Source organism: Kogia breviceps, chromosome 14 (genome assembly GCF_026419965.1).
Source record: "Kogia breviceps isolate mKogBre1 chromosome 14, mKogBre1 haplotype 1, whole genome shotgun sequence".
In the NCBI taxonomy this organism is placed as follows: domain Eukaryota; kingdom Metazoa; phylum Chordata; class Mammalia; order Artiodactyla; family Physeteridae; genus Kogia; species Kogia breviceps.
Genome location: NC_081323.1, coordinates 78,247,782 through 78,273,196, shown reverse-complemented (window position 1 = coordinate 78,273,196; position 25,415 = coordinate 78,247,782). Strand labels below are relative to the sequence as shown.

The window sequence follows — 25,415 nt, the reverse complement described above, 5'->3', positions numbered from 1 at the left end:
GTGAAGCTAGAGAGGGAGAGCCTCTTATTTCCAAAATTAATTGTATTTGGAAGTTAAAGGGAAAAAATTATGCCATACAGCAAGCACCCAAGTTTTTCCCCTTGAGAGGTTTTTCAAGAGTGCCATGAAATCAAACAGTGATGGATGTTCAACTTCAAAGAGGTGAAGAACAGACATTATTGCTTGAAACCAGTCTCCATGTCATTTGTATGTGGTGTACATCTCTCCCAGCCCTGTCCCTTCCCTTTCTTCCCAGATGCACACCAGGTGACAGTGGCACTGAAGGGAAATCAGGAGCTCTCACCCACCCTAGTGTGCCTGTTCTACCCTAGATCCCTCCCAGTAGCACCCTAGGCCTTGCTTGCCTTTTTGCCTTGTGCTGGGACAATCTCGGCAACTTTTCCTGTGCACCAAGAAGAGACTCTGCCAAGCTGCAGGTGTGGAATAAAAACTCGAGATGTTTGTAGAGGGTCTCCTCACCCCCATGTATGGCCTGGTACTCTTGCAGGGCCTCTTTGGTTGGGACAGTGACAAAGGAGGCCAGAATTCTGACCAGGGGCCCACCAGACTGGACAGACGGGAGATTTGGTGCTCTGGTGGGAGTGTTTTGCTCAGGGGAACCCACCAGGGGCCAAGTTTGTGGTCATTCAGCCCCCTCCTTCCAGGCGCTACGCTGGGCGCTAGAGAACACAATGATGATAAATGTTAGGATGATAATAATTGCTGCGCATTTAGTGAGGCTGTGGCATTGCTTTAATCCTTTCCCACATCTGATGGTGGCAACCAGCTCCACTTTTCTTTGATGTGAGGTGTATAAATGTCAGTGGATTTGAAGACTAAGGGGAAGCGGGATTTGTAAACGGCCACTTCATGCACTGTTATCCTTGAGACCTAACCAAACTGCATTCAGCTTTTGGTCAGGTGGCGATAAGGTTAGATTAAGACCTTTTTTTCCTAATACTAGACCCTGACCACCCCACTCCATTTTCAACAATGTACTTATTACTCTTGTATTGAGCACCTACTGTGTGCCAGGCGGTTTACATAAATACATCACTTTCTCGTTGAGCCCTCACAGCCGTCCAGAGAGCCTGCTCTTTGCAGATGTGACCGGCCTAGTGGCGACTCAACCCCAGCCCGCGGGCCTAGTGGCCTTACCCTGCCGCGGCGCAGCACTGGAAGCGACGACTGCGGGGAGGGTGCGGAGCGTTGCAGTTCCCGCCGCGCCCGCCCGCCCGCCGAGAAGGCGGCCGTGGGGAACTAGGGCCCGAGCCGCAGGGGGAACGACAGCTGTCGAAGTCGCGCCCGGGGACTGCGCCCCCGCGGGGCCGACCCGGCGCCGGGGCCGAGAGAAGGGGCGGCGAGGGGCGGGGCGCGCGGGGCGGGACGGAGGAGGGGCGGCGGCACCGGCGGCTCGGGCTCGGCGCGCCGAGGAAGTCCCGCTCCGAGAGCTGCGAGCGTCTGGAGGAGGCGCGCTCGGCGCAGTCCGGGAGCGAAGTCCGCAGCGAGGGCCCCCTGTGCCGCCGCCGCCCCCTCCCGCCACCCGTCCAGCCAGGGAGCCCGCGGCGCCGGCGCCGGCCGCCGATGGAGTTCACTTGAGCGGCGAGCCGGCGGGAGAGGCAGGCGCCCGCGAGCGGAGCGCGGGCCGGAGCCGAGCCAGCCCCGGGCGCTTTCCGCCGGCCCTCGAGCTCCGGCCGGGAGGCGCCTCCGGCCCCGCGCAGCCCGCCCGGCGCCCCGGACGCTGCAGCGCCGCCCGCGCCGCGCGCCGGCGAGATCCGCCCCGAATAAAGACTCCCGGAGCGTCTCCTCCAGCGCCGCGGCGGCGGCGGCGGCTGGACCGGGACCGGTCGGCCCGCAGTGCTGCTGGAGAGGCGGGAGCGGCAGTCGGGGAGCCCCAGGCGGCCGCCGGGGAGAAGCCGCCGCCGCCGCCGCGCTCCCTCCTCCTCCTCCTCCTCCTCCCTCTCCCTCCTCCCCTCCGCACATGGTCTCCTTTGTCCTGTCTCCGCCGCCGCCGCCTCGCTCCTAGCTCTGCGCGCCGCGGCCGCGGCTGGGGCCGCTGCTCTTCGCCTCGCTCGCCCGCCCGCCGGCCCGCCCGGGACGCCCCTCGAGTCCCCGCCGTGCCCGGCCGGCCCCGCGCGCCTCAGGAGCAGCCGGGAGTCAGCGGACGAGCGCGGGCCGGGCGCTCCCTCCCGGCCGCCCGCTGCCCGCCTGGCCTCGGCCGCGCTGGATGTGTGCGCGGCGCTGGCGCTCGGCCGCCCCGAAGCTGCCGCTCGTACGGATTTGGTTCGTGTGCATCCGCTTTCAGACTTTCGCCTGGAAAGGAGACTGGCGCGGACCGAGCCCGGTCGGAGTTGGGCGTTTTCTCTTCGTGTTTGGCTGGTTTTCCCCCTGGTCTCTGACGATCCCCCATCGTGAGCCTTGCTCAGGAACCAAACCATGAACTTGGGGCTGACAGGACCGCTTAACCCTTTGCGATCAGGTAATGCAGCCCTGGGGGCGCGGCTCCCTCGCTGGCCGCCCGCGGTCGGAAGGGAGGCGGTGGGTCGGGGGTCTTTTGTTGCGGCGGCCGGGCCGGCGGGCAGGGGTGGCGGGGGCGGGTGTGGCGCGCCCGAGCCCCCCGCCGCCACCCATCCCTCCTCCCTCCTTCCGCGCCTTTGTACTTTCCACCCCTGGCCAGCCGGGCTCGGGCGGGGAGCGGCGGCGCGGGCGGCGGGAGCTGTGCGGTCGTCCCCGGGGACCGGAGCCGCCCCGGCGCCACCCGCCCCGAGGGGCTCCGCCTGCCTCCGGCTGAGGCCGCGGCCTGCGCCCGCTCGGGCTGAAGACCTTGGCGCTGCGCTCGCTGCCGCTTCCCGGGGTACCGCTTCCCCCGCGCCGAGGTCGGGATCCTGGCCCGCACGCGGTGCCAAGGGAAGCGAAAGCAGATCTGGGCTCGGGATCGCGGCAGCTGGGGAAAGAACTCGCGCTTAAGTTTCGAGGTTTCTCTTTTCTTGTTGGAAAGCCCCTCCTCGTGCGGGCGCAGAGGGCCGTGCCCGGGATCCGCGGCCGAAGGGAATTAAGGCGGACCTCAAACCCGAGCGGCCGCGCGTCCCACTCCTGTTGGCTCGGAAGGCTTTTCTTCGTTTCCTCATTCTCTGTGTTCCTTTCTTCAATCTGTTTGACTTAATTAACTTTTCTTTAAACACCAACTACGGCGTCTAGTAATTTTTCAGTATTTTTTAAAAAATCTGCTTCCACCTCCCCCCTAAATAAAAAGCAGCCAAAAGAGAGCTTTTTTTTTTTTTTTTTTTTTTTTAATCATTTTTAGGTGCAGCCACTTCACGCCCTCATCCTCCAAAACCGAGTGAGGGGGGTGAAGTGAAATGGCGAGCAAAAGCTAAAGATCTTTAGTATGTAAAGGTGACCCCGTACTTAAGAAAGGAAAGAAGGAAAAGCTGTGCTCGCCGGCTAACCCTTGGCTTACCACGTTTCCATTAGTCGTCCCTGATTAAAAAAAAAAATCAGCCAGGAAAATGGTTCAGGTAATATAAGGAATTTCACACTTTTTCCTAAAAAAAACAATGAAAAAGAAAACACGCCAAAGATTAAGATCCAAGAAGCCACACATTTGTACAAGTGCTTTAAAGCGCAAGTTAAATTAGAAAGTTCATCGAGAAAAAGCAAAGAATTTCCATGCAGTTCCTGCTTAAGACTTTGGCTGAGAAGCTCTTTTCTGACTCTTCAGGACAGTGGTCAGCCATAGTTGTAACCACCTGGATGGGAGAGAAAGGGATCCAGGTCATTTCATGACTAGCCTAAGTCCCACTGCTGTCATTTTCTTTTGGGTGTTTTTCCATGGAGGCCTTTTTGAGGACCCCCGCCCCCCTTACACTTCCCAGTTACAAAACGGCTTTGTGACATGTATCAGAAAATTAAAGGGCTGGAAAAGCTTTTATTAGAGAGCATTACTCCTAAGTCACTCTGAATATCCTGTCAGGCTCATTTCCTTAATAACTTACCGGTTGGCATCGTATAATCACATCCTCTAAGTTCGCTGCAGACATAAGGATCACTTAACTGGCTACTTGAGAATATGGTGTGGAGGCCAGTGGAGCTGACAGGGGTGGCAGCCCCAAGGAGGGTGTGCAAGACAGCCAGAGGGCCTCTTCGCCTACAGCTTCTGTCCAGTTTGCTCTCTCTCTCTCCCCCTCTAACACACACACATACCCCAAGTGCAAATAAAAGCTGGATCAAGAACCTTTTCCTCTCCTGACCCATGCTTTTTGCATTGACGGTACAGTACTTTGTTTCTGTAGTGCTTTGGGCCAGTTAGGCTTATTTTAATAGGTAGTCCTCAAATCTGCAGGGGTTATTTCAATTTGGTAAAATGAATTAACAGCCCCCCCCTTTTTTTTCCTTTTAAACATATCAACTGTAGTTTAAGCCATGGATTTACTGTAACCATTCCAATTTGAACTAAGAGACACTTTTTCATCAAGGAATGGTGAAATGCTCTTATCTCCAAGTTTTTAGCTGGGAAACTCGTGTTCCTAGACATCTCACTTAATATTACAATATAACAACACTATTCCTGTAATTTTTGCTTCCATAACTCAATATTCTTGATTTGTTTAATGCATATCTTGCTTCCCCCTCCATGCAACACTTTTTTGGTGGTTTATTTTTATGAAAAGCTACTGTAACATGCGGTTTAATTACGTTTAAAATGTCGAGAAGGCCCTCAGCATATTTTTTATTCATGCAAAATAAAAGGAAACATCTACCAACGATTTATTTTATTTTAAACTGCTTATGTATAAATGTATAGAGTTCAACACTTGTTTTGCACGTTCTATACATTCATTTTTTTCTTGATCTATTAATCTTTGGAATCACGCTTACAGCAGGCAGATTAGAATTAAAATAAAGGGGAAAATAGTCATAATAACAATATTTTATGTCTTTCTGTATCACTTGCATTGAGAACTGGAACTTGTTCCCCAGATAACACTCGGGAATGTCTCATTTTTATCAACATAACACAAAAAGACTAAATTGAATATATTCTTTGTCCCCAAAAGCCAGCCCCAGAGTCTGATTATGTTGTATTTCAGATTCCCCCACACCCTATTTCTTATATTTCTTCTAGATTTATTCACCATTCTCTGCTTCGCTTTGTCAAAACATGCATTTCTGTGCATGAAGTGTGAAGACCAGTGATTTCTTACAAGGGTTGGGTAGCAAGAACAGCATACATATATAATATAGCCATTATAACTTTAAATGCACAATATATCATCAAATTACTATATAATGAAGCTGCTTAATTTTTAAGTTTATTTTTTAATTTTTCAAGTTCTAGAAATACAGTGCTTCTGAAACATTATAGCATTTTTCTCCAAACAGACTTCATGTTGATTTTCCAGAACACTAGTGTATAATTTAAATTGCCTGTATTCTTGCTGTTTAAACAGGCTTGTTTCACGTTCCTGGAGCCACTGTAATAATTAGCAGACCTGATTTCTAGAAAATGGAAAGGAAATAATGCTGATGGTGTGTGTAGTGTCGGGTTGCTGGGCAGGTCGGCTGGCTTTCATTTCAACACCAAGGTCGTCGTGGTTACCACAGGGGGCAGGGATCTTGGGGGTCATCAGATAAATCTTTAAAAATGAATTTCAGGGAGTGCTGGTTGACACTTTTTGGTGGGGAGAAGCTTAGCATTAAATAATAGGCATTTCTAGTTTGTGAGAGAAAATTGAAAAATATGGCATGTCTGCAAATATGAAAAAAGTACCGTTTCCAAAATAATGATCTGTCAATGAAATTGCGAACTCATTATGCGAATGAGCTGAATTGCTTTGTGTATCATCTCATAGAAATATGTTTTGCACAGATAATATGTCTAATAAGGACATGTTTTTAAAATCAGATTTTTTTCTTCCCTCAGCAAATAGCTGCACTGCAGGTCTGGCTCACACAGTCAACCAGCACCACCTTATGGAGGATTGGAGGAAATTGCCGCTTTCCTTTTTAGGCTTTTCTAAAACGTAGTAAAATTGATTTAAACTAATCGTAATGATGATGGGTGATGACAAAATTAATGACAATAGTAATGCTTTCTTTCCCCTTCTTGTGTTGCAGGCCTCAGATGCCACCTCTGAAAAACTCTTCAATACTGTTATTGTAAACAAAGGTAAGACTCCTTAAATCCGAGCAATAGCTCATTTTTCTGTTTGCTCCGTTGTTGGGGTGAAAGCGTAAAGAGCAATGGTCATTCCCTTTTCATTCTGGAGCTACGGTTCATAATTTGTATTTTTGCTTGAGACAGAATCTGTGTGCTTTTGTGTTGCATCCAAAACCGGTTTATTTCAAAAGAATATATTGAATCCTTACTTAAATTGATTTGACTAAGAAATTACTACTGTCTATGCGACTTTCATTTAATGTAGGAAGTGGTAATGGAGAACAATAGTTCTCAAGATGCCTTAACTTTGTTACTTATCAACTACCCAGCAGTGGGAGAACGATACATCGCTGATTTGTTCTGCGGACTCTAATAACCAGTGCATGTTTAGTATTCACAACATTACGGTCATAAACCAAGCCTTACTCTGCTGTGGGCTTTCTGTAAAATTAATCAACGATCAAGGGGGCAAAATTTAAATACGTGCCATCCCATTACTTTCTTCCAAACTGCAATATAGAGTAAGAGAGGCTAATGATATAGCAATACATTAAGGGGGAAACTTATCTTAAATCACTGCCAATAGGTTTCTGGGCAGTTTTCATTTGTGGCAGTGTTGTTGGAAATACTGAAGTTTAAGGGAGCTTCCAATCACGGGCCTTACAGTGGTGTATACTTTGAAAGGTATAAATCATATAAATGATTTGATCTCTGTCTCTCCACTGTAGAACCCGTGGTAGGCGCTTGCGTGGTAATTGCTAAATACAGAGTGTATGCTTCCCGTCGTGGTCTCCTTCTGTAGCACACGGAAGGTACTTGGTAGCTTGAACAGGGCTGGGCCTTCACGAAGCGGAATGTGAAACCACCTTGGCATTCTGTAGTTGCCTTGGCTAGCATTTTTGCTAGCTGGTTGGTCACACGTGTTTCCAAGTGCAGTTATTTTGAGCTCCCAGATTATTCTAGAATTTGAACCAACTGCAGCTTTAAATAGTACATTATGTGTAGAGTTCCCTTTAGGTGTACATGCTTGTGTGATTTTGCTGTTACTCCCAGAATTACTGTCATAGTGCATTTTATCTTGTTTTACTGCCTAATGGAGTATTCCAGTTTTATGCTTCCTCATATATTCTGATGGACTGAAAGTCTGTATAAATCTGTTGTCCATAATGCTAAAGCCCAATAAAAGAAGATACACTGCAGTTCACAGCGTACAGGGCTCAGATGGAAAGATACATAATTGTTCATTGCTCATTTTGATGAGAGAAGAGGTTGGGTAGATGGTTGTGTGTCCCTGCGAGATAGGAGGAGGAGGAGCCCGAGGCAGGACAGTTGCCCAAAAGCGGGTCCCCTGTGTTTCAGTGACACCCTGCCCCACCCCCTCCCCAGGACCTCCAGCCCGCATGACTGTGTCTCTCTTTTGCTAACTTGCCCTGAAGTTTTGGAATGTGTTTCCCCTCTCTGGGATCAGGCCTGGCAGGGGAGTTGGCTCTGGGACCTGCATTCGGGGCCCCACTGCCCTCATGGGGCTGAAAGGCTCCCTTCCGGGCCCTGGAGGGAGTGAGTGATGACGTCTTCCCTCCTGCTGCCCTGGCCCCTCTTCCTTTTCCAATCAAACGTCTCCCGCATTCTTATTTTTGTTTACTTACAGAGTGTGATTTGTGGCATCTATTTGGTTGTGAATAGTCATCCTGACAGGGTGCCTTTCTTCTGAGCTGCTTTTCTGGGGGTGATTTAGTTGCCTTGAAAGGATTAAGGTTTCTTTGTGTACACTAAAATCAACATAGGCTTTTTGCTAAGCTTTGCTTGGGAAACCGTACACAAATACGCATTTTAGTTGATGGCAGATTATTCCTGTGCCCCTTATTTCCATCAAAATGGCCTTTCTTTTCTCCTCCAGAGTTTCCCCTTAATGCCTTATGCTAATTCCTGTTGGTAACATGAATGACAAGAGCCGGAATCAATGCAAATCCAGGTGCTGCAAAGTAGACGGACTGGTATCCAGCACCCACCCTCCTCCCTGGAGAGGAGGAGATTAAGGGGGGGCCCGGGGAAGGGGGAAGAAGCACGGGGGCAGTTTTGTTAAGGGGATTAGTATTCAAACTGCTAAACATCAGGAAAACAAGTTCAAAAAGAGATTCATTGTATAGTGATAATGTCAATAATTGCTTCAGAACAGGTGCAGAGTCTTGCTATGTGCATGTGGGTTTGGGTCTGTTTTTACTCTGGGTGGTGGCAGTGTCTACTGGATGGATGGTTGACAAGGCCTTCAAGGAACTGTCAGCTTCATGCACATCAAGTTCAAGTTCTCCTGCAAAGCAGTCTGCCCGCGTGCAAGTCAGGTCTCCCATCTCTGTCCAGTATTCTTAGCCAAGAGCAATAAAAAGCAATGTAAGAAAGGGCAAATTTATACCAGGTAACAGACACCACTGGGAAGATCTTCAAAGCCTCGGCTTATTGAACAGTCTGACAAGAGTGCAGGGAAGCTGACACGTGTATTCCTCCTCCTCCAGATGTTTAAAGCTGCACATCACCTCTCCCTCTCAGCAGCCCCCGCCGGGCTCTGGCCTTCCAGAAGCGTGGCTTTCAGCCGCAGGCGAGATTACGCTGCGGAGCCCGGTGGCAGGCAGATTCGGCCCATAAAATTTCACTGTGGGAGGGCAGTGCTAATCTCACAAGCTGATTGTGGTGGGGTCGGCCGGGCCGGGGCGTGGGGCGTGGGGCGCGCAGCTTTGATGTCGGGCCGGGCGGGGTGGTTGGGGGATGGGGCTCTGGCTGAAGCAGCAGGGGCCGGGGCTCAAGTCCCATCAGTCTGCTGGTGAGCTGGAGTAAGTCGTTTCGCCTCTTTAGGTCAGAATTTTCAAGCATAGCAAAACCTAGTCCTGGGCCGACGTCTCTGGTGGGGATAAAACAGTTAGCTGGGGGAGGGGCGGAGGGGCTGAAGCAGAGTAGGTGCCATGAACACATTTTATATCCCTTCTGCCTCTCTGATTTTATTTTGACTCTGTGTTGTTGAGTCTGTCCAGTTTAATAGAGGGCCAGCAGCATTTTTGTGTTTAGGTGTTCCCAATCTTTGCTTCCTTCTGACGCCTTTTATCTCCCACTTTGAAACAAGTGAACCAAACGGTGCGTGCTTGCATGTACACAGGACATGCCCAGTGAGAACTGAGCTTGTCCAGAGGGGCGGGGAGATGAACCTCCAAGCTGCAGGGCTTAGGGTTGGAGACATAAAAAAAAAAAAAATAGTTGAACTTCAATCAGGGTCCCGGTTGCCTTATTTAATCTTTATGTGTTTAGATGTTTACAGGATGTTCATGTGAATTTTATGAATCCTTCTGTCTTTGTGACTCAACCACCTGCCAAAGAAAAAATTAATTTTCCCAGTGAGACAGAGACACACAGAGGGAGACTAAGTTCTTGTCCATATTTAGTTGGTTGAACTGCTGTCGAAGCGGTGGGATTCGTACCCCAAATTCTAGACTGTTTATCCTTGAAAGGAACTAACTTGTCAGTCAATTCAGTGTGTCCAGCCAGTATTTATGACGCTTCTTTACCTACTCTAGGTCCTACTTCTCAGGGGTTTTGCCATTTTCATATATCGGCAGAAACGCAGGAAATGAGTACTTAGGAGACATGACTGTCCTGCCAGCCCTGGTGTAGGTCCACGGTCTAGTTTAGGGGTAGAGAAAAGGCCCTGAATCGCCTCTTTTCCAGGATCTGTCCTGCAGCCAAGGCAAGTTACAGATGAGAGGGGCCAGCTGGTGTACTTCACCCCATCACTCTCACCCCCTCTCTAGCCTTCATCTTCGTCTTGTGGTAATGTCGGCCCTCCTGGGGAGAGGTGCCCTGAGCTAACTGTGAGAGAGCTGCGTGTTTCCAGATAGCGGGGGTGGGGAATGACCCCGGTAGGGATGAGGCCCCTAATTTGTGCTCCCTTCCGCCGAGAGCACCCCCTTCTACCGAAGCGTATGCAGCAGAGCAGCAGCCACCCACCCTCCCAGGTAGGACCCCCACCTCCCCTCCCCCAGGGCAGCCGTGGGGACGCTGGTGGACGCTCACTCACCATGATGAGTGCCAGACAGACCCCTGGGGCCACCGTGAGCTCTCTCCGACCAGAGCTGGTTTTTCTTTCCCAGGCCCCACCAGACCTACTAGTGGACACGCAGGCCTCTTCTTGGGGTCGATTTTGTGCTGAGGGTTTCCATGGGACACAGATGAAGTTGGAGCCTTTAGATTAGTAGGGCCTTTGGGTATCTTTGACAATATGGTTTTATCACCAGCATAGAAGGAAAACCTGGCTAAAAAATTGGTTGAGATTTGAGATGAAGTGAGAAAAAAGTCACTAGACATGCTGCTTGGTGGGTTGAGGTTCAGTGACTGAGTACGTAATAAAATCTTTCATGGCGATGATCTCACTCCATTCATCAAGTTTAGACATAAAGGGGGAATTCCTGGGTTTGGTGACAAGTAAAGGGAAGTTATGTTACCACCAAGGCCCCTCCCCTAAAACAATTCTGTGCTTTCTATGTAAGTGAAAACAATGCAATTGAGTGTGGGATAGCTTTCTTTAAAAAAAAGATAGAGAGTTCAAAATCCAATTATAATAAAAATATGGAGACCATTTTACAATTCCTTGTAGTGTCTTGGGTTTCGTTGTAAGGAGAACATGACATGAAGCTTATTCCCCACGTGCAGAAGAGTAAACTGAGCCCATTTTAGCCTCTATAAATTAGTCCCATTTTTGTACTGTCTTAAATCCTACATAAGGGAAAGTTGGACTGTCACTCATTCTTTATTTTTCCTTCTCTGGATCCTTTTTGTAGTTTCAGAGCGTTTCCTTGGGTCTTCAGAGAGGATAGAGATAGATGTCTGATACAGGGGAAATACGAATGAAGGGTAATTGGTGCTTGATTCAAGACAAAGGAGTTGTGAATGGTTGGGTTTTCCCTCCTACTCCACACTGCAGAGAACACGTAATCAGCTCCTTTTGTTATGGAAATTGACCTTCCTGTAGGAGCCAGACTCTTAGGTACAGAATTTGTTGTATAGAATTATTCCTTGAGAATTCTTGGAAACCGAAGCCTTGTATTCTTAGTGTGAAACCACAGGGAAGGGTCTAAAAAGATTCCACGTGGTCAGAAAGTGTTTCCCTCCAGATATTTTTCCATCAGCTGCTACCCGGTCTCTCCCTGACCTTGTTCTTGAGTATGGAGGGGAATCCTGGGTGAATGTTGGATCCCCTTTCTGGAATTTTAGCTCAAGGGGTGGAAGGTATTCCGAGCATATGAATTGATCTCGATGGTGTCTTTGGAGTAGAACTTTGACAGCGATGCCACTTTTCCAGATAGAAGTAGGCCAGATCTCCTGGTCCTGAGCGCCCCTGTGAGCTGGAGCAGATTACAGGGTGACATTCTTTTAGTCGGATGATCACATGCCACTGTTTATTTTTGAGCGCACTCAGAGGCTCTTCCCTTACTTTATTGATTGATTGCTGCTGTTCTTGGAAAGGCTGTTCTCCCTACTCAGCGATATTAGCAAAGAAGCTTGAATGTTGAGCAGCGCCACTTCCCTTTCTGTTCGTATTTAGTGCTTCGTTTAGGCAGTGATGTCAAATTCGCTGTCTCAGAAAGTAATCTACATTCCTAGTAGACACCTGGCACCAAAAAGATCAGATCAGTTCTGGAGAGTCTTTAATGAGAACCGTTAAATGACAAAGGGCCTTCTCACTGGTAACAACCTTCCAGTGCATGGGGTCAGCCTCAGGCCTGGAGAGTTTCCTGCATGGAGGAAGCTGGTGGCTATCCCGCGGCCTCTGGATTATTTCTGGTTTCTGACAACTGCACAAAAATGTTGTTTTCTCTGAAAATGTATGTTTATTTAACTAGGTTGCTTTTTGCTTCACAATCTGGATTCCATTCACTCAGTTACCACTCCAATTAACTAACAATTATTTAACATTAACAGTAATTACAGACGCCAGTTAAGCGCCTACAGATGTCAACTGTTAGCTTTGTACCTAATCACTCAATGAAATGGAGAAAGTTCAACAAACATCAATTAGCCAGGCAATTAGTATGAGTTAGGAAAAGAGCATGTTATCATGTGTGAGCTGATTCAATTTATTTTATTTTGGCAGTAAAACACACACAGGCAAGCGGCAGTAAGTTCCTCAGATAAGATAAAACTCTATTGTGTTGCAGCTTACATAAGAATTCTTTCCTTTCCTGTGCGTAAGTCAAATATGCACTTGCCTGGAATTTATTTAACTAACAAAATTTGTCTCAATTACTCAGAAAGTCCAGCAATGCTTGGTCTTAGGAAGCAACTTTGGTGAATTATGAATCCAGTGAATATGCTGTATAAGGAAATGTCAAAATTTTTCAGTGGAAGAATGATTGATTCCCACTCAAGTAATCTCCATGCATTTCGAATTTTTACCAGTTTATTCTTGAACCTATGGTGGAGCGGGTGCAGCGGAGATTTTATTAATTTCATGGTGCCTGAACATTTTCCTCAGCTCTCTTTGATTTAGCCTGGGGCAACCATCAAAATCTTTTACCTACTTCCCCAGTCTATGCTTTAAGAAAGTAGAAGTGGCTCTCAATTAAGGACCTACTTCGTGAATTCACCAAAGAGATCCTGGGCCCGAATTCAGATATTCTATACCACCGCCCCACCCTACCCATAGACTTGACTTCCATCAATTGCCTGGGTGTCTGGACTTGCTGGGAAAGTGCGTTCTAAAGCCTGCTTATGTAAGGTGGCCCATCAATTGGTATTTGGAGGTTCATTTTACCTCCAAGTGGAAAGCTGTCCATAAGTGGCTGTTCCTCTGATTCCCCTGCTAGAAATGCTTTCTCACCAGTTCCTGAAGCCTGTGGGTAGGAGTGGAAGGGGCCAATCCTTAGTTGGGTGCTCTCTCAGGTCGCTGTGTGTGTGACGTGCAGAATTCTCCGTTTGAGCAAACCTCTCAGCGTTAACTGAATCCAGGAGTTGAAAAGTTAATATTGGGAGTTCCCTGGTGGCCTAGGGGTTAGGATTCCGGAATTTCACTGCCGTGGCCCAGGTTCAATACCTGGTCGGGGAACTGAGATCCCACAAGCCACACGGCCAAAAAATAAATAAGTAAAAAAATAAAATTTAATATTGTGTTCGCTTAGAATAGCTTAGGGCGAAGAGCTGCCGTGTTCCACGTGCTTTTCTCTTATAAATCTTTTTTTTTTAAATTTATTTATTTTTGGTTGCATTGGGTCTTCGTTGCTGCGCGCGGGCTTTTCTCTAGCTGCAGCGAGCCGGGGGGCTACTCTTCGTTGCGGTGCGCAGGCTTCTCGTTGCGGTAGCTTCTCTTGCCGCGGATCAGGGGCTCTAGGCGTGCGGGCTTCAGTAGATGTGGCTCGCGGGCCCTAGAGCTCAGGCTCGGTGGTTGTGGCACACGGGCTTAGTTGCTCCATGGCACGCGGGATCTTCCCAGACCAGGGCTCAAACCCGTGTCCCCTGCATTGGCAGGCGGATTCTTAACCAGTGCGCCACCAGGGAAATCCCTCTTATAAATCTTTTACCACTGTTCGGCACCCAGTGCACTGGGCATGGCTGTTCTGGAGAGATGTCTTTGCCCTTCTATATCACTTAATAGGGCCTCTCTTCATCTGCTTTGGCACGTTATGTTGCAGAGCTTACAGCAACAAAGGTCTCATATCAGGTGTCAGCTGCGGACCAGCTGTGGTTCCCCTTGTTTTTATTCTGGGACCCAGGCTAGAGGAGCAGCCCTCATCGTGGTTATCTTAGTAAAAGGAAAAGAGTAGAGACAGAATCATAGAACACCTCTTTAAAGTTTCAGCTTGGTTGTGGTGTTGGGCGTTTCCAGCCATCTCATTGGCCAGAACAAGTCCCTAGGACTTTTTCCACCATGCGTTCCGAAGTATTCTGTGTTCCCTGGAAGTTAGTAGGAACATTCTCTGGACAGTGGGCGGTCTCATCCACGTCTTCCTGGCATTCCAGGACGCCCACCGTGATCTGAGCAGGTGCTGCCAAAAGCATCATGGTGACTGCATTGCAGCGATGCTCAACTTTAGACATCTCTGATTTCCTTCCCTTCTACTAAGGCATGTTTCCATGTTTCCACTCTCCACGCCCACTCTTGTGCCTGTAAGTGGACCGATTGTTACTCTTCAGCCAGATTTTATTAGAAGGGATTTAGGATTTTCCGGCAGGGGCATTTCCCTAGCAACCGATGATGTAAGCGTGAGGCCAGTCCATGCCGAGGTGGGAGAGGCGCCAGTTAAATAAGGAGTAATGTTCTGTAGGTGCTCAAATCTTTTCTGACCCCCCTAAACTTTGTCTTGTAGAGGAGGAGGTGGAGAGCACACCATTGCTTTTTTCTAAGAGTCCTTTTGGAGAGGGAGATGTCTCAAGTGTGCGTGCTAATAGGCTGATGTGGGAGGCGGTTAAGATTGCGATGCCTTTAAAACCCACTCGGAAAACATTTCCCCCTCTTATCTATCACCTTTCACATCTCTCAGAAGAGTAACACTGAAACCTAATTTTAGCCAGGATTACATCATTTTCTCATCTGTTTACAGCCGGGGAAGGCTTTTGCGTAGTAAAGCTCCTCTCACCGAAAGCCCAGCCATGTAATTCCTTTCGTTTTATATCAGTTTTTGATTTTTCCAAGTGTGGACTGTCCTCTGCTGGACTTCTTGGGCTGATCTCTGAAGGCCACTTTATCCATGAACTTCATCCATAGACTTGGGTTTGACAAGGAGTCTTCCCCTGAGGTCGGATTTGTCATTTGTGAAGTGAATGACGTCAGGGTTCATTCCGTTTCTTCCTTCAGTTGGCAGAAAGTGGAAGCCATATTGAAGTGAATTCTTTTGTTCAGCAGTTATTACTGAGGGAGTTCCTGGCAGTCCAGTTGTTAAGACTTTGCTTTCCAATGCAGGGGGTGTGGGTCCGATACCTGGTCGGGGAGCTAAGACCCCACACACCTGGCAGACAAAAAACCAAAACATGAAACAGAAGCAATATTGTAACAAATTCAATAAAGACTTTAAAAATGGTCCACATCAAAAAAATCTTTAAAAAAATTATTATTGAGCACCGATTCCGTAAAAGGCACAGGAGAAACAGCAGCGAACAGATCGCATTAAACATAATGACCAGAAGCATAAGAGCTTAATATATTTTAAGATTCGAAAAGAGACTTTTTAAATGGTATAATGGGAAAGAAGCCTTAAGACCTTTTTAGGAGGGAAAAGCTGATCCAAGGTGAGCCCTGACGGGTCAGCAAACCAGAAACAGACCAGCCTTCAGACTGCAGACAATGTCACCCTTTCAGAGAGGGGTTGTGGGCACAGATGTGCTGGCTTGTGTTCACAGTGAGACTAAAACCTGCCCCTTAGAACTTTCCATTGTAAAAATTGATGCTGTCTTTTTTTTTTTTAATTAGTTAAGCTATTGAAAAGATTTGGGGGAGAATTGTAAAGGTCTGTGTATAGCCTATCAATAGGGCCTCTTGATTTCATGTTTCCTCAGTTAGATTTTGTTGCTTAAATGTTTGACAGGTTGGCATACTGCGTGGAGGTGGCAGGCTGTACCACAGCTTTTAGTTATAGAAGATCCAGGCTCAAGTCTGAGCTGGGCTGCTTGTAACCACGAGTAAATCACTCTATTAGACTAGGTTTTCTCGTTAACTTGAGAAAGTCGGGTAGACTCCAAGATCCCATCCTGGTCTAAAGGCCAGAGTTTGCTTTGGAGTGTTCTAGGTCCTTCTAGAGCCTGAAGCTTGTGCAGAGGGCATATATTTCCCAGAGAGCTATGAATGAGACTGTGGACACTTGCATCTGGGAGAAGTGTCATGACTTCAGTCCTGAACTTATGAGCAAGAATAGGGCAGCAGAAACCTCTCTTCACACCTGTAGAGTCCATCTCTATTGGAAGCGTCTGAGAGGCAGGAAGGGGTGGAGCCACAGGGGGGAGCCGGAGGGGAGAGAGTGAGATGCTACCGTTTGAATACCAGCTGTTAGGTGTTAACCTCCCTCCAGAATTAGAATAACAATGCCGAGTCCTCCTCTGCAGGTTTGTATTTGGAGTGGTGTTAAAAGAGGTGTTTTATCTGCTTAGTAAACGTTTATAAAAGCCCAGAGTATAGAGAACCTAGCTGCCGGTTCCTTTGTACTTGAATTGAACGACTGGTTCAGGCCGGGGATTGCTACAGGTTAGAAGGTAGGGCTGAGGGCTCCATAGCAGAGCAAGGCCCTGCCTTGGAGAGCCCAGAGGCACGCTGGCAAGAGGCCTCTTTTTCTACAGAGTGACTCATTTTACCAACTGTGAATTGAAACGAGGCTTGGATGGGCCATTCTCGATCATCAAGAGAATGTCACCACCTCGCCATCTGTTTTCAGCTGTCAGCAGAGTCTGCACCAAGCAATTCATCGGAGCTCTGCTTCTTCAAAAGTTAATCTAGGCCTCCTTGACTGAAGCAATCTTCCTTCCTACTTTTCATTTGCTACGAGGTGGTCATAATATCAACTTCTTCTCCTGATACGGCACTTGCTGTTTGCTGGATTTTAGCTTTCTTCACAGGCTTCTCGTTTCTGTTGGGGAAGGGTTTGTTTCAGAGTAGAGAAACAGTACTTTCAGTGTCTTGCCGTTGCCCGAGAGCTGGCACAGACTAAAACTGTGAGTGCATTCAAGGAGGAGCTGTGTTCATTTTATGGACAACAGATCCATCGCCTGTTGTTGAGGAGAATTCGGTTTGTCTGGACCGTCGCCCTTATTTTCCGAGACTGATGGCCGTGGGAAGGAAGAACCTCACTGACGAGACACTGAGAGTCTGAGACACCGATTCCTGGATTAGAAGCAGGGGCGCTGCTGCTGTGGGATTTGGTCGAATATCTAATCGAACTAAATTATGTGGGTTTGGTTTTTGCACTTGGCTGTAGGGACCACATTGCCCTGTTCAGTGGCCTTTTCCCAAGATGTCAGACATCACATCAATTTCATTTCTGCTCCCGTGGGAAGTGCGAAGCCCTGACTTAAATAGGAAACTTGGGGCAGAACTGGTTAGAAGATGGCGCTCCATTTCCACTTCGGCCTCGCCTCCCGGGGGCAACTGATATTTGCCCAAATGACCCAGGACCCCTGTTTGGCCAGAACCTCACCCGCCCAGAACACACGTTTGGGTCAGGCTGGTGCCTGGTTTCAGCCCTTTCCTTCTCAGGGCCTCTGGGTAGAGGAAGGCGCTCTCCTGTCTCCTCCTCCTCCTCCCGTATTCGCTCCAGGAAAAACTTGAAAACTGCCTACTCCGAGGGTTTTTCAGCATTTTAAAAGTTAAAGCGGACTTTCTGAGCCTTCTCAGCATGCTGCCAGGTATCTTATCTTATTCAAATATCCTAATTGCCACTCCCGGCTTCTCAGCTGCACATCATCCTACCACCTAACTGACAAAATAGACCTTCACCTGAGGGCCTCATTATGCTTTCTGCCGGTGCATCAGGCCAAAAATACCTCCCCAGTACCTGCCCGACATCTTGGGCTTCCAAGTGACAAACAAATAATTGGGTGAAACAAACCCTGGGCGCCGAGCAGCTGCCATCGGTGTCGGAGCACAGAGGAGTCCGTGACAATAACAGTCACGGCGCTGCCTGGTTCATGTCACAGCAAATCTTTGAACAGTGGGTTGTGCTGACACCAGAGCATGACAGCTTTGGAAATGGCGTGCTAGTTACCGCGGCAAGAGAGGCCTCTCATGTAGACCGTGACAAGCAGCTGTCATTTCCATACAGGTGAACAACTGACATCCTGGCACAGGGAGGGTGGCAGGCAGGTACGGTTGGACTGGGGAGAGAGGAGTCTCAAGTGCTGAGGACCGCTTGCACGTGTGGCAGAAGCTGGCCTGGGAACGTGCACGCACGCACGCACGCACGCACACACGCACCCAGGTCTTCTCTGTTGTTCTGTAGAATTCATCTGAGAAAGGGCTGCAGGAGTGTCAGCTTTTGAGGATAGGACCAAGGCCATGCTGCCACTGGCCCAGCCCGACATGCTTAAAGAACTTCTGCCTTTCAAGTCTACACCCACCTCATCTTCTTGATGTGTCACAGGTTGGTTTTCCGAGCCCAGTACTTAGTTTTATAGACTATGGGGAAGGCAAAGTCTCTGATGATAAGGAACTAACTCGCCATTAAAAGGAATTAATCCAGTGGAATTCAGGTGCAGGATCAAGTCTAGAAAGCACTTCTCAGAGTGTCGTCCCCGGACCAGCAATATCAGCAGCCCCTGAGTAGATGTTAAATGTGCAGCATCTCCTGCAGAATCAGAAACCCCAGGGCTGGGGCCCAGGAGTCCAGTTTGACCAAGCCTTCCAGGTGCTTCTGATGTGGATGACCACTGGACAAGATCAACGAAGCACAGTTGGCAGTGAGATTTCTGTAAATGCTCAGATGACCCGTGAATCCCTGGGTGAAAGCCATACTCCTGTTGACCAGGGAATACGTCTGTTCATTGTGGGGCAGCCTTTGTATTGATTTATTTGTGACACCAGACGCACTGGATCTGTTGGAGGTAACTCTGTGGTCCTGCCGTTGGACTCGGCTGTCCTCCTCGCCCTGGATTTGCAATCCCCCCACTCTCTCTAGCCTGGTGGACAGGGCTCCTCCTGCACGTGGTGCCATATAGATGCCAGGGCTACATTATGAAGTGAAGCTGTCTGATCTAAGTGGGGTTTGGAACTCTGACCTGGGGCCAGTGTTACACCGAAGCCAGCCGAGCTACCTCGCTCAACTGCCTCTCAAAGACACACTGTTCCCTCTAGTTCCTGGTTGACGAACGCCCGCTGGCCATCTGTATGAAGGGTCACCACAACACAAAACACCCACGTCCTGCACAAACGCGCCGTGATGACCAGTAACGATTTTGTAAACAAAGCTCCGCGTAAATGCTTTTTTAAATTTCAATAGCCGGGAATGTGGAATGTTTTGAAATATTTTTTCCCGTCCATGCAAAATATTATAATGTTTTAAGTCTATAAAATTATCTCTAAGCTGGGTTTTCCCCCGAAATGTAGTACCTAAATATTAAAGCTTTTTTAGGTGTCCTCCAAGAAGAGGCATCTCCCAAGACTCAATGTGTCGAAGGAGCGGCTCTCAAACTGGAGGCTGCATCAGAATTACCTGGAGGGCTTAAGATACACCTTGCTGGGTCCCACCACAGAGTTTCTGATGCACTGGGTCTTGGGTGAGGCTCAAGAACTCAATGAGGGTTCTTGCATTTCTGACAAGTAATCAGGTGATACCTATGCTTCTGGTATCTGGAGCACACTTTGGGATTCATGTGTGTGAAGGCTTTCTACGGGAAAACTCTTTTAAATGGCTTTTCCACTCATTCAGTGAACATCTGAGCATCAGTTCAAAATCCAGTGTCTTTACATGGGAAATGAAATGTACATGTGAAAGTGAGTTCAGTGTTACCACGGATCCACATCAAGAGCTTTTAAAAAAATTGACATTGTCAGACTTATGTAAACATAGAAAACATTAGAATGACCTCCCCCCCATGTACCCATTATCCAGATTCATATTTATCAATATTTTGCCATGGTTGCTTTTAGGTGATAGGATATTTTAAAGCACGTGTCAGGCGTCGTGTCATTTCACCCCTACATACTTCAGTGCACATCTGTTTAAAAATTTATTTTACATCAACACATCCCGTTATCACAATAACAAATGATAATTCCTCAGTGTCACCCAATACCCCGCTATAATCCCATCTCCCTGATTGTCTCCCAAGTGTCATTTTACATGACCTGTTCCATCAGGATACAAACCAGGGTCGAGTATTACTTGTCCTCATCGAGAGCCAGCCACCCTCTCCCCAGCCTTCAGTTCCCTTCAAGTCAGTGACTTGTTGCAGAAACCAGGTCAGCTGTTCATTAACCATCCCACATTCTGGAAGCCCTTGTGGTGTCATTTAGTCTATTCCTCGGTCCCTCATCTTTGCTGTAAATAAATGGAAGTTGACCCTAGAGCTTTGACTAGATTCAGGTTAGACGTTTTGGCAAGTGAACTCCTGTAGGCATCGCAGTAAGCTTCATGTCGCCTCACGCCCGGGTACTCGACGGTGTGTGGATGACGGAGTATTACTGATGCCAGGATCGTTCAGGAAGTTCAAGTTGTGGCAGCCTGATAGCTGCATCGTCAGGTCCCTCATCAGCCTCTCATCGAATGGTTTCATGCATCGCTGATTCTCGCCTGATCCAGCATTTCCTTAGAAGTGGTAAAAGGGTGGCTTTTCCACCATCCTTCACACTTATTGGCTGAAATTCTTCTGTACAATGAGCTTTCCTTCATCATCTAGAGTTCTTTGGTTACCCTCAAATATAATCAAAGGAAAAGCAAAGTAAATGCTTAATTCTTTCTTTTTAGTTGCAAGTTACCAGAGCAAGAAGTTGGTGCCCAATCAGGAGTTTTAGGAACACATCTGTACCCTTCTCTGTTTGTGTTTTTCTTACGATAGATCTAACCCATGTTTTTAATTCACTGAATTAAATTCTCACATGGTTTGTGCTTATCAGTGGAAGAGACAAAATGTCTAAAAATTAGAATGCTACCCGAAAGTATCAAATGAGTTTACACACACATGTGTGTGTATACATTTAAAGTCTTAACCTGTCCGTCACAGCCCTGCTCAGATGCCACATCCTCCAGCGCTTCTCCATCCTTGGGAGGCGCTCCACCTTCCCAAGATTTGAACACTTGGCCCATCCTGCCTTTCTTACTAGAACTCAGATGCAGCTGTCTTTCCCTCTTTGAACTCCCACCGCCCCCCTCCACGGTAACCAGCAGGGTGCTTTGTATACAGTAGGGGCTCAATTTCTGATGGTTGAACCTCAGCAAATTAAAATGCATCATCCTAAAAACTATTTCGGACCTTGGGATTTAGGTTATAGCCAGAGAGTCTGAGTTGATGGAAGAAGATAAAGTCTGAATCTCACTTGATCTAATCAGCCCATTTGGCCTTATTAGATAATCTGATGATCCCAAGCAGGTATTTTCCAGGAGAGGAACAGGAGGCTGCCCACGTGTATTGAGTTATTGAGTGCCGACAGCATGCCTGGGATCTCCACGTGCTGATGTGTTTAGTTCCTCTGGTAGCCCAGCCACGTAGGGGTCTCACATGTGAGAACACGGCCCTGTGACTGTAGGGACAGAGCCAGTTCTCGTGCTGCAGCTTCCCGACCTCCTGACCTTCTGCCCTTCCCACCGTGCCAGCCCAGCCTTTGGTTTGGTAAATTAAAAAATACCTCTTGTCGACAACACATTTCTTGAACTGTCTGTAGTCTGTTGGGGAGGAAATACTGGTTCTGCAGCTCTAGCCTGGGAACCTTGAGGGAGACGTTGAACACGGCAGAAGTGGGGAGCTCCTTCCTTGCAGCCTGGGTCAGGTCTATCAGCCACGCGACGTTCTGGAAGACTTCGTGTGGCATTTGCCTTAGCCTCGCACACAGCTCAACTTGATATAGTTGAAGAATTAGAGCACTTGGGCTTCAGTAGTTGTGGCACGCAGGCTCAGTAGTTGTGACTCGCGGGCTCTAGAGCGCAGGCTCAGTAGTCGTGGCACGCGGGCTCTAGAGCTCAGGCTCAGCAGTCGTGGCACACAGGCGCAGTAGTTGTGGCATACAGGCGCAGTAGTTGTGGCACGCGGGCTCTAGAGCACAGGCTCAGTAGTTGTGGTGCACAGGCTTAGTTGCTCCGCGGCATGTGGGATCTTCCCGGACCAGGGCTTGAACCCGTGTCCCCTGCACTGGCAGGCAGATTCTTAACCACTGCGCCACCAGGGAAGTCCCAACAAACCCTTTTTGATATTTTTCTCTTATCCCCTCTCCTTGTAAAATACCTTGCATTTGCATATCTTTTGAGTGGTAATTAAGGTGACGTGGTAACTTACTGTCCAGACCAGGACACATTTGAAAGAGAAACAGGCTACTATTAATAATGACTTTGGGACAACAGGCCTGACCCTGGAGTGGCCATGCAAACCGGGGTTTATGACAATCCAACCTCTTTCGTAGTTTGTGAAAGTACCCTCACGCACTAGTGGTGGTAGCTAACATTTATTGAGGACTCACTAGGAGCCAGGCTTTGTTCTAATCACTTTACGTGGATTAACTCATGGAATCCTCACCGCCCTCTTTCCAGGGTAGGTAGTGTTGTTCACACCATTTTGACTCTGGGGAAACTGAGGCACAGAGAGGCCGAGGGCGTTGCCCCCCGTCACACATCCAGCTTTATCCTCACTCCCAACTACGTCAGCCCCCAGAGGTCAGGCCGTCCTATCTCCTCTGAGGTGTTAGCGTAGTTTTCCGAATGTCTGTTGAATTAAACGGAATGTGTGGTGTAAACAGAAGTTTTACAGATACTCACCTTCTGAGTATTTGTTTAGGGTTGCATAGCTATCAAGGGCTTCTAAACAGGCGAGGAATGCTTAATCCTCTTCTCAGATAGTAAATGGGGTCTCCATTAGAGCAAGTAGGGATTACCCTATCACTGATATTCTCTAAAACACGTATTTTAGAAACAAACAAAAGGAAAAGCCAGTTACACCCCACAAAAGTGAAATTCTGGTTTTTTCCTGCTGGCTTTTTTTTACCTCTCTATCTTCTCATCCCCGGAGGTATTGTAATTTAGGTGCTGCTTAAGGACGGGACTTAGCTTGAGGACCAGATATTAAGCTGTCAGAATTTTATCATATAAAAAAGCTCAGTCTCTCCCATCTCTAGCCTCATGTCCCATTTCCCCTTTTCCTCTTGTCTCTGCTGCTTTCCTCCCCCCCCCGTTTAAAAAGCAGTCGGAAAGCCTTTCCTGCCAAAATCTGAATCATGACCCCACGGAGTAGATGATGGGCAGGTCCAAAGTTCAACGCGAAGCTTTTCTTTTTTATGCCACCAGGCTGACAGGGGGATTTACTGAGATCTAGACTCACTTTGTTTGCTCGAATAGTCACAAGACTCAAGAGTGTTAGGAGGTGCGAAGTGCTTCTGCTGCCTCAGGGAATACTGTCGGGGTGTGAGCCTTGGTCACTCAGGCTGGTCTCAAAGTCACAAGTCACCAGGTCAGTCTGTTGGGATCCTGCAGGGGAGGGCGAGGTAGCTGTTAGGTGCAGACAGCTGCTCCAGAGCTTTCTACCCTTCTCCCCCTGCGGGCAGGGTCTGCCCAGCATGTCTCTGCAGGGGGTTGTGGAGAGGAAAGTATTTGGTAGGATCTCTTTGTTGTCTTTTTTTAAAAAAAATTTTTGGCCCTGCTGCGCAGCATGTGGGATCTTAGTTCCCCAACCAGGGATCAAATCCGCACCGCCTGCAGTGGGAGCGCAGTCTCAACCACTGGACCACCAGGGAAATCCCTGTCCATGTTTTTTAACACATACGCACCCACCCCCACACTCACGCCCCTTCTCTCAGCCCTGGCTCCCTCTGGAAAGGTACTGTTCTTGTCCTCACTGCCAGACTCTTCCACAGAGAATCCCTGCTCTCTCCCTATTTCTCACCAGCCCAAATCTGTTAACCGTCTTAGAATTGCTCTAGGGCTTTGGGTAGCTAAGGAATTCCTTTTAAAGTCGGTTCCAACCCAGCACTTTAGGCAACACAGCTCATTGCTCTACTTTGCTGAGAAAAGCTTGCTGTGAAGAGCTTTCCGATACTAGGGAGGTCAGTTCCAGCTCACGTTTCTCCTGGTAGAAGGGATGTTCCATGTCAGATGACAATGTGAAGCAACAGTTCGTGCCCCATAAACTGAGAGTCTTTAACAAGAGAGACCAGCAAAGGAGTATTTTTGAGGTAACGTGAAAGTACAAGGGACCTCTCAAATCTCATTACATCTGTAAATCTGGACGATTCCAGTTGAAAACTAAAACCTCTTAGGATTTTCAGTATCATGGATTTTTGAAACATGGACTTATCTAAGAATAACAATGATAGTACCATTTGCAAAGTCCCAAGAATATGCCAACTGGCATATTGTTATGCCCTTAATATGCCTTCTGAAAGGTACAAGGGCCCTATAAGACTGGTGTCATCACCACTTTGCAGGGGCTCAGAGCCGTGACCTGCCGAAGGCTACCGTGACTGACGTGTTGGGGCAGAAATGGCATTCCTGTACCCACCCGTACGAGTGCGCCCTTGTGCCAGGCACTGTGCTAGGACAGTGGACACTGAGGTGGACGTGGCTTTGTTCTCGGCAGCTTGTTGTCTTGTGGGGCGTGGTCAGATATTGACTCCAAGGCTGTTGAACCATGACCTGTTTTCTCATTTTAAATTCTTCCTCCAAAATTTTTCAAATTTTTTATGTTGTAAAATTGCAAACCTATAGAAATGTTGAAAGAAGAATACAGTGAATACCCATATACTCTTCGTGTAGATCCACCAGTTCTTTAACATTCTGCCACATTTGCTTTCTTTTTTTTTTGCTAAATCTTTTCAAAGTAAAAGGTATCAGAATAGTTCAGTATTCATCTCCTGCATTTTTCTACATAATGCCAATACCATTATCACACCTAAGAAAGTTAACTGTGATGCCATAATTTTGTCTAACGTTCATATTGAACTTCCCTTGATTGCTCCCAGAGTGTGTGTGTGTGTGTGTGTGTGTGTGTGTGTGTGTGTGTGTGTGTGTGTGTAAAATAGTAGTAGGCTTTATTTTTTTTTTCTTTTTTGGATCCAAGATCCAATCAGGGTCGCACATTTGGTTGATTTGTCTCTTTAGCCTCTTGAAATTGAATGTAGGACTCCATCCCTCATCCTGCCCCCTACACACACCCTTTAACATTTTTTTAATGACATTGACTTTTTGAAGAGCCCAGCCTGGTTGTCTTATAGGATAAACTATTATACAGGATATTATTATATTAATTAATTATATTATATTAATTATGTTATTATATTATATACAGGATATTATACAGGATTATTTTATAGGATAAACTACATTATACATTTCCTCATAGTGGCATTTAACTTGTTACCCAATAACTTTTTAATTATTAAAAGAAAATCCCATTTTCTTTCTGCTTTTACGTGACTTTAACTGATGAGTCCTGTTAGCCATTTCTCTTGGGTATTTGGAAGTAGCCGCTTTGCATGTGCAGAACAAGTGTAGGGAGAGACAAGGGCCTTGGCATTTGTGTGTGGCCTGTTCGTTGTATTTTGTATGCTATAAATAATTACAATTTAAACAGATGAGCTTTTGGAGCTCTAGATTCCACTGGA

General features: G+C 47.6%; 1 protein-coding gene across 4 annotated transcripts in view; it reads left to right on the top strand.

Moving 5' to 3' along the window:
* Nucleotides 1–25,415, top strand: part of AUTS2 (activator of transcription and developmental regulator AUTS2) — a 1,125,017-nt gene that overhangs the window by 1,033,470 nt on the left and 66,132 nt on the right. For all 4 annotated transcript variants that reach the window (XM_067012189.1, XM_059038420.2, XM_067012190.1 and 1 more), the window contains exon 6: nucleotides 6,118–6,169. In XM_067012189.1, the coding sequence (XP_066868290.1) occupies nucleotides 6,118–6,169 (52 nt within the window). The remainder of the gene's footprint in view (nucleotides 1–6,117; nucleotides 6,170–25,415) is intronic.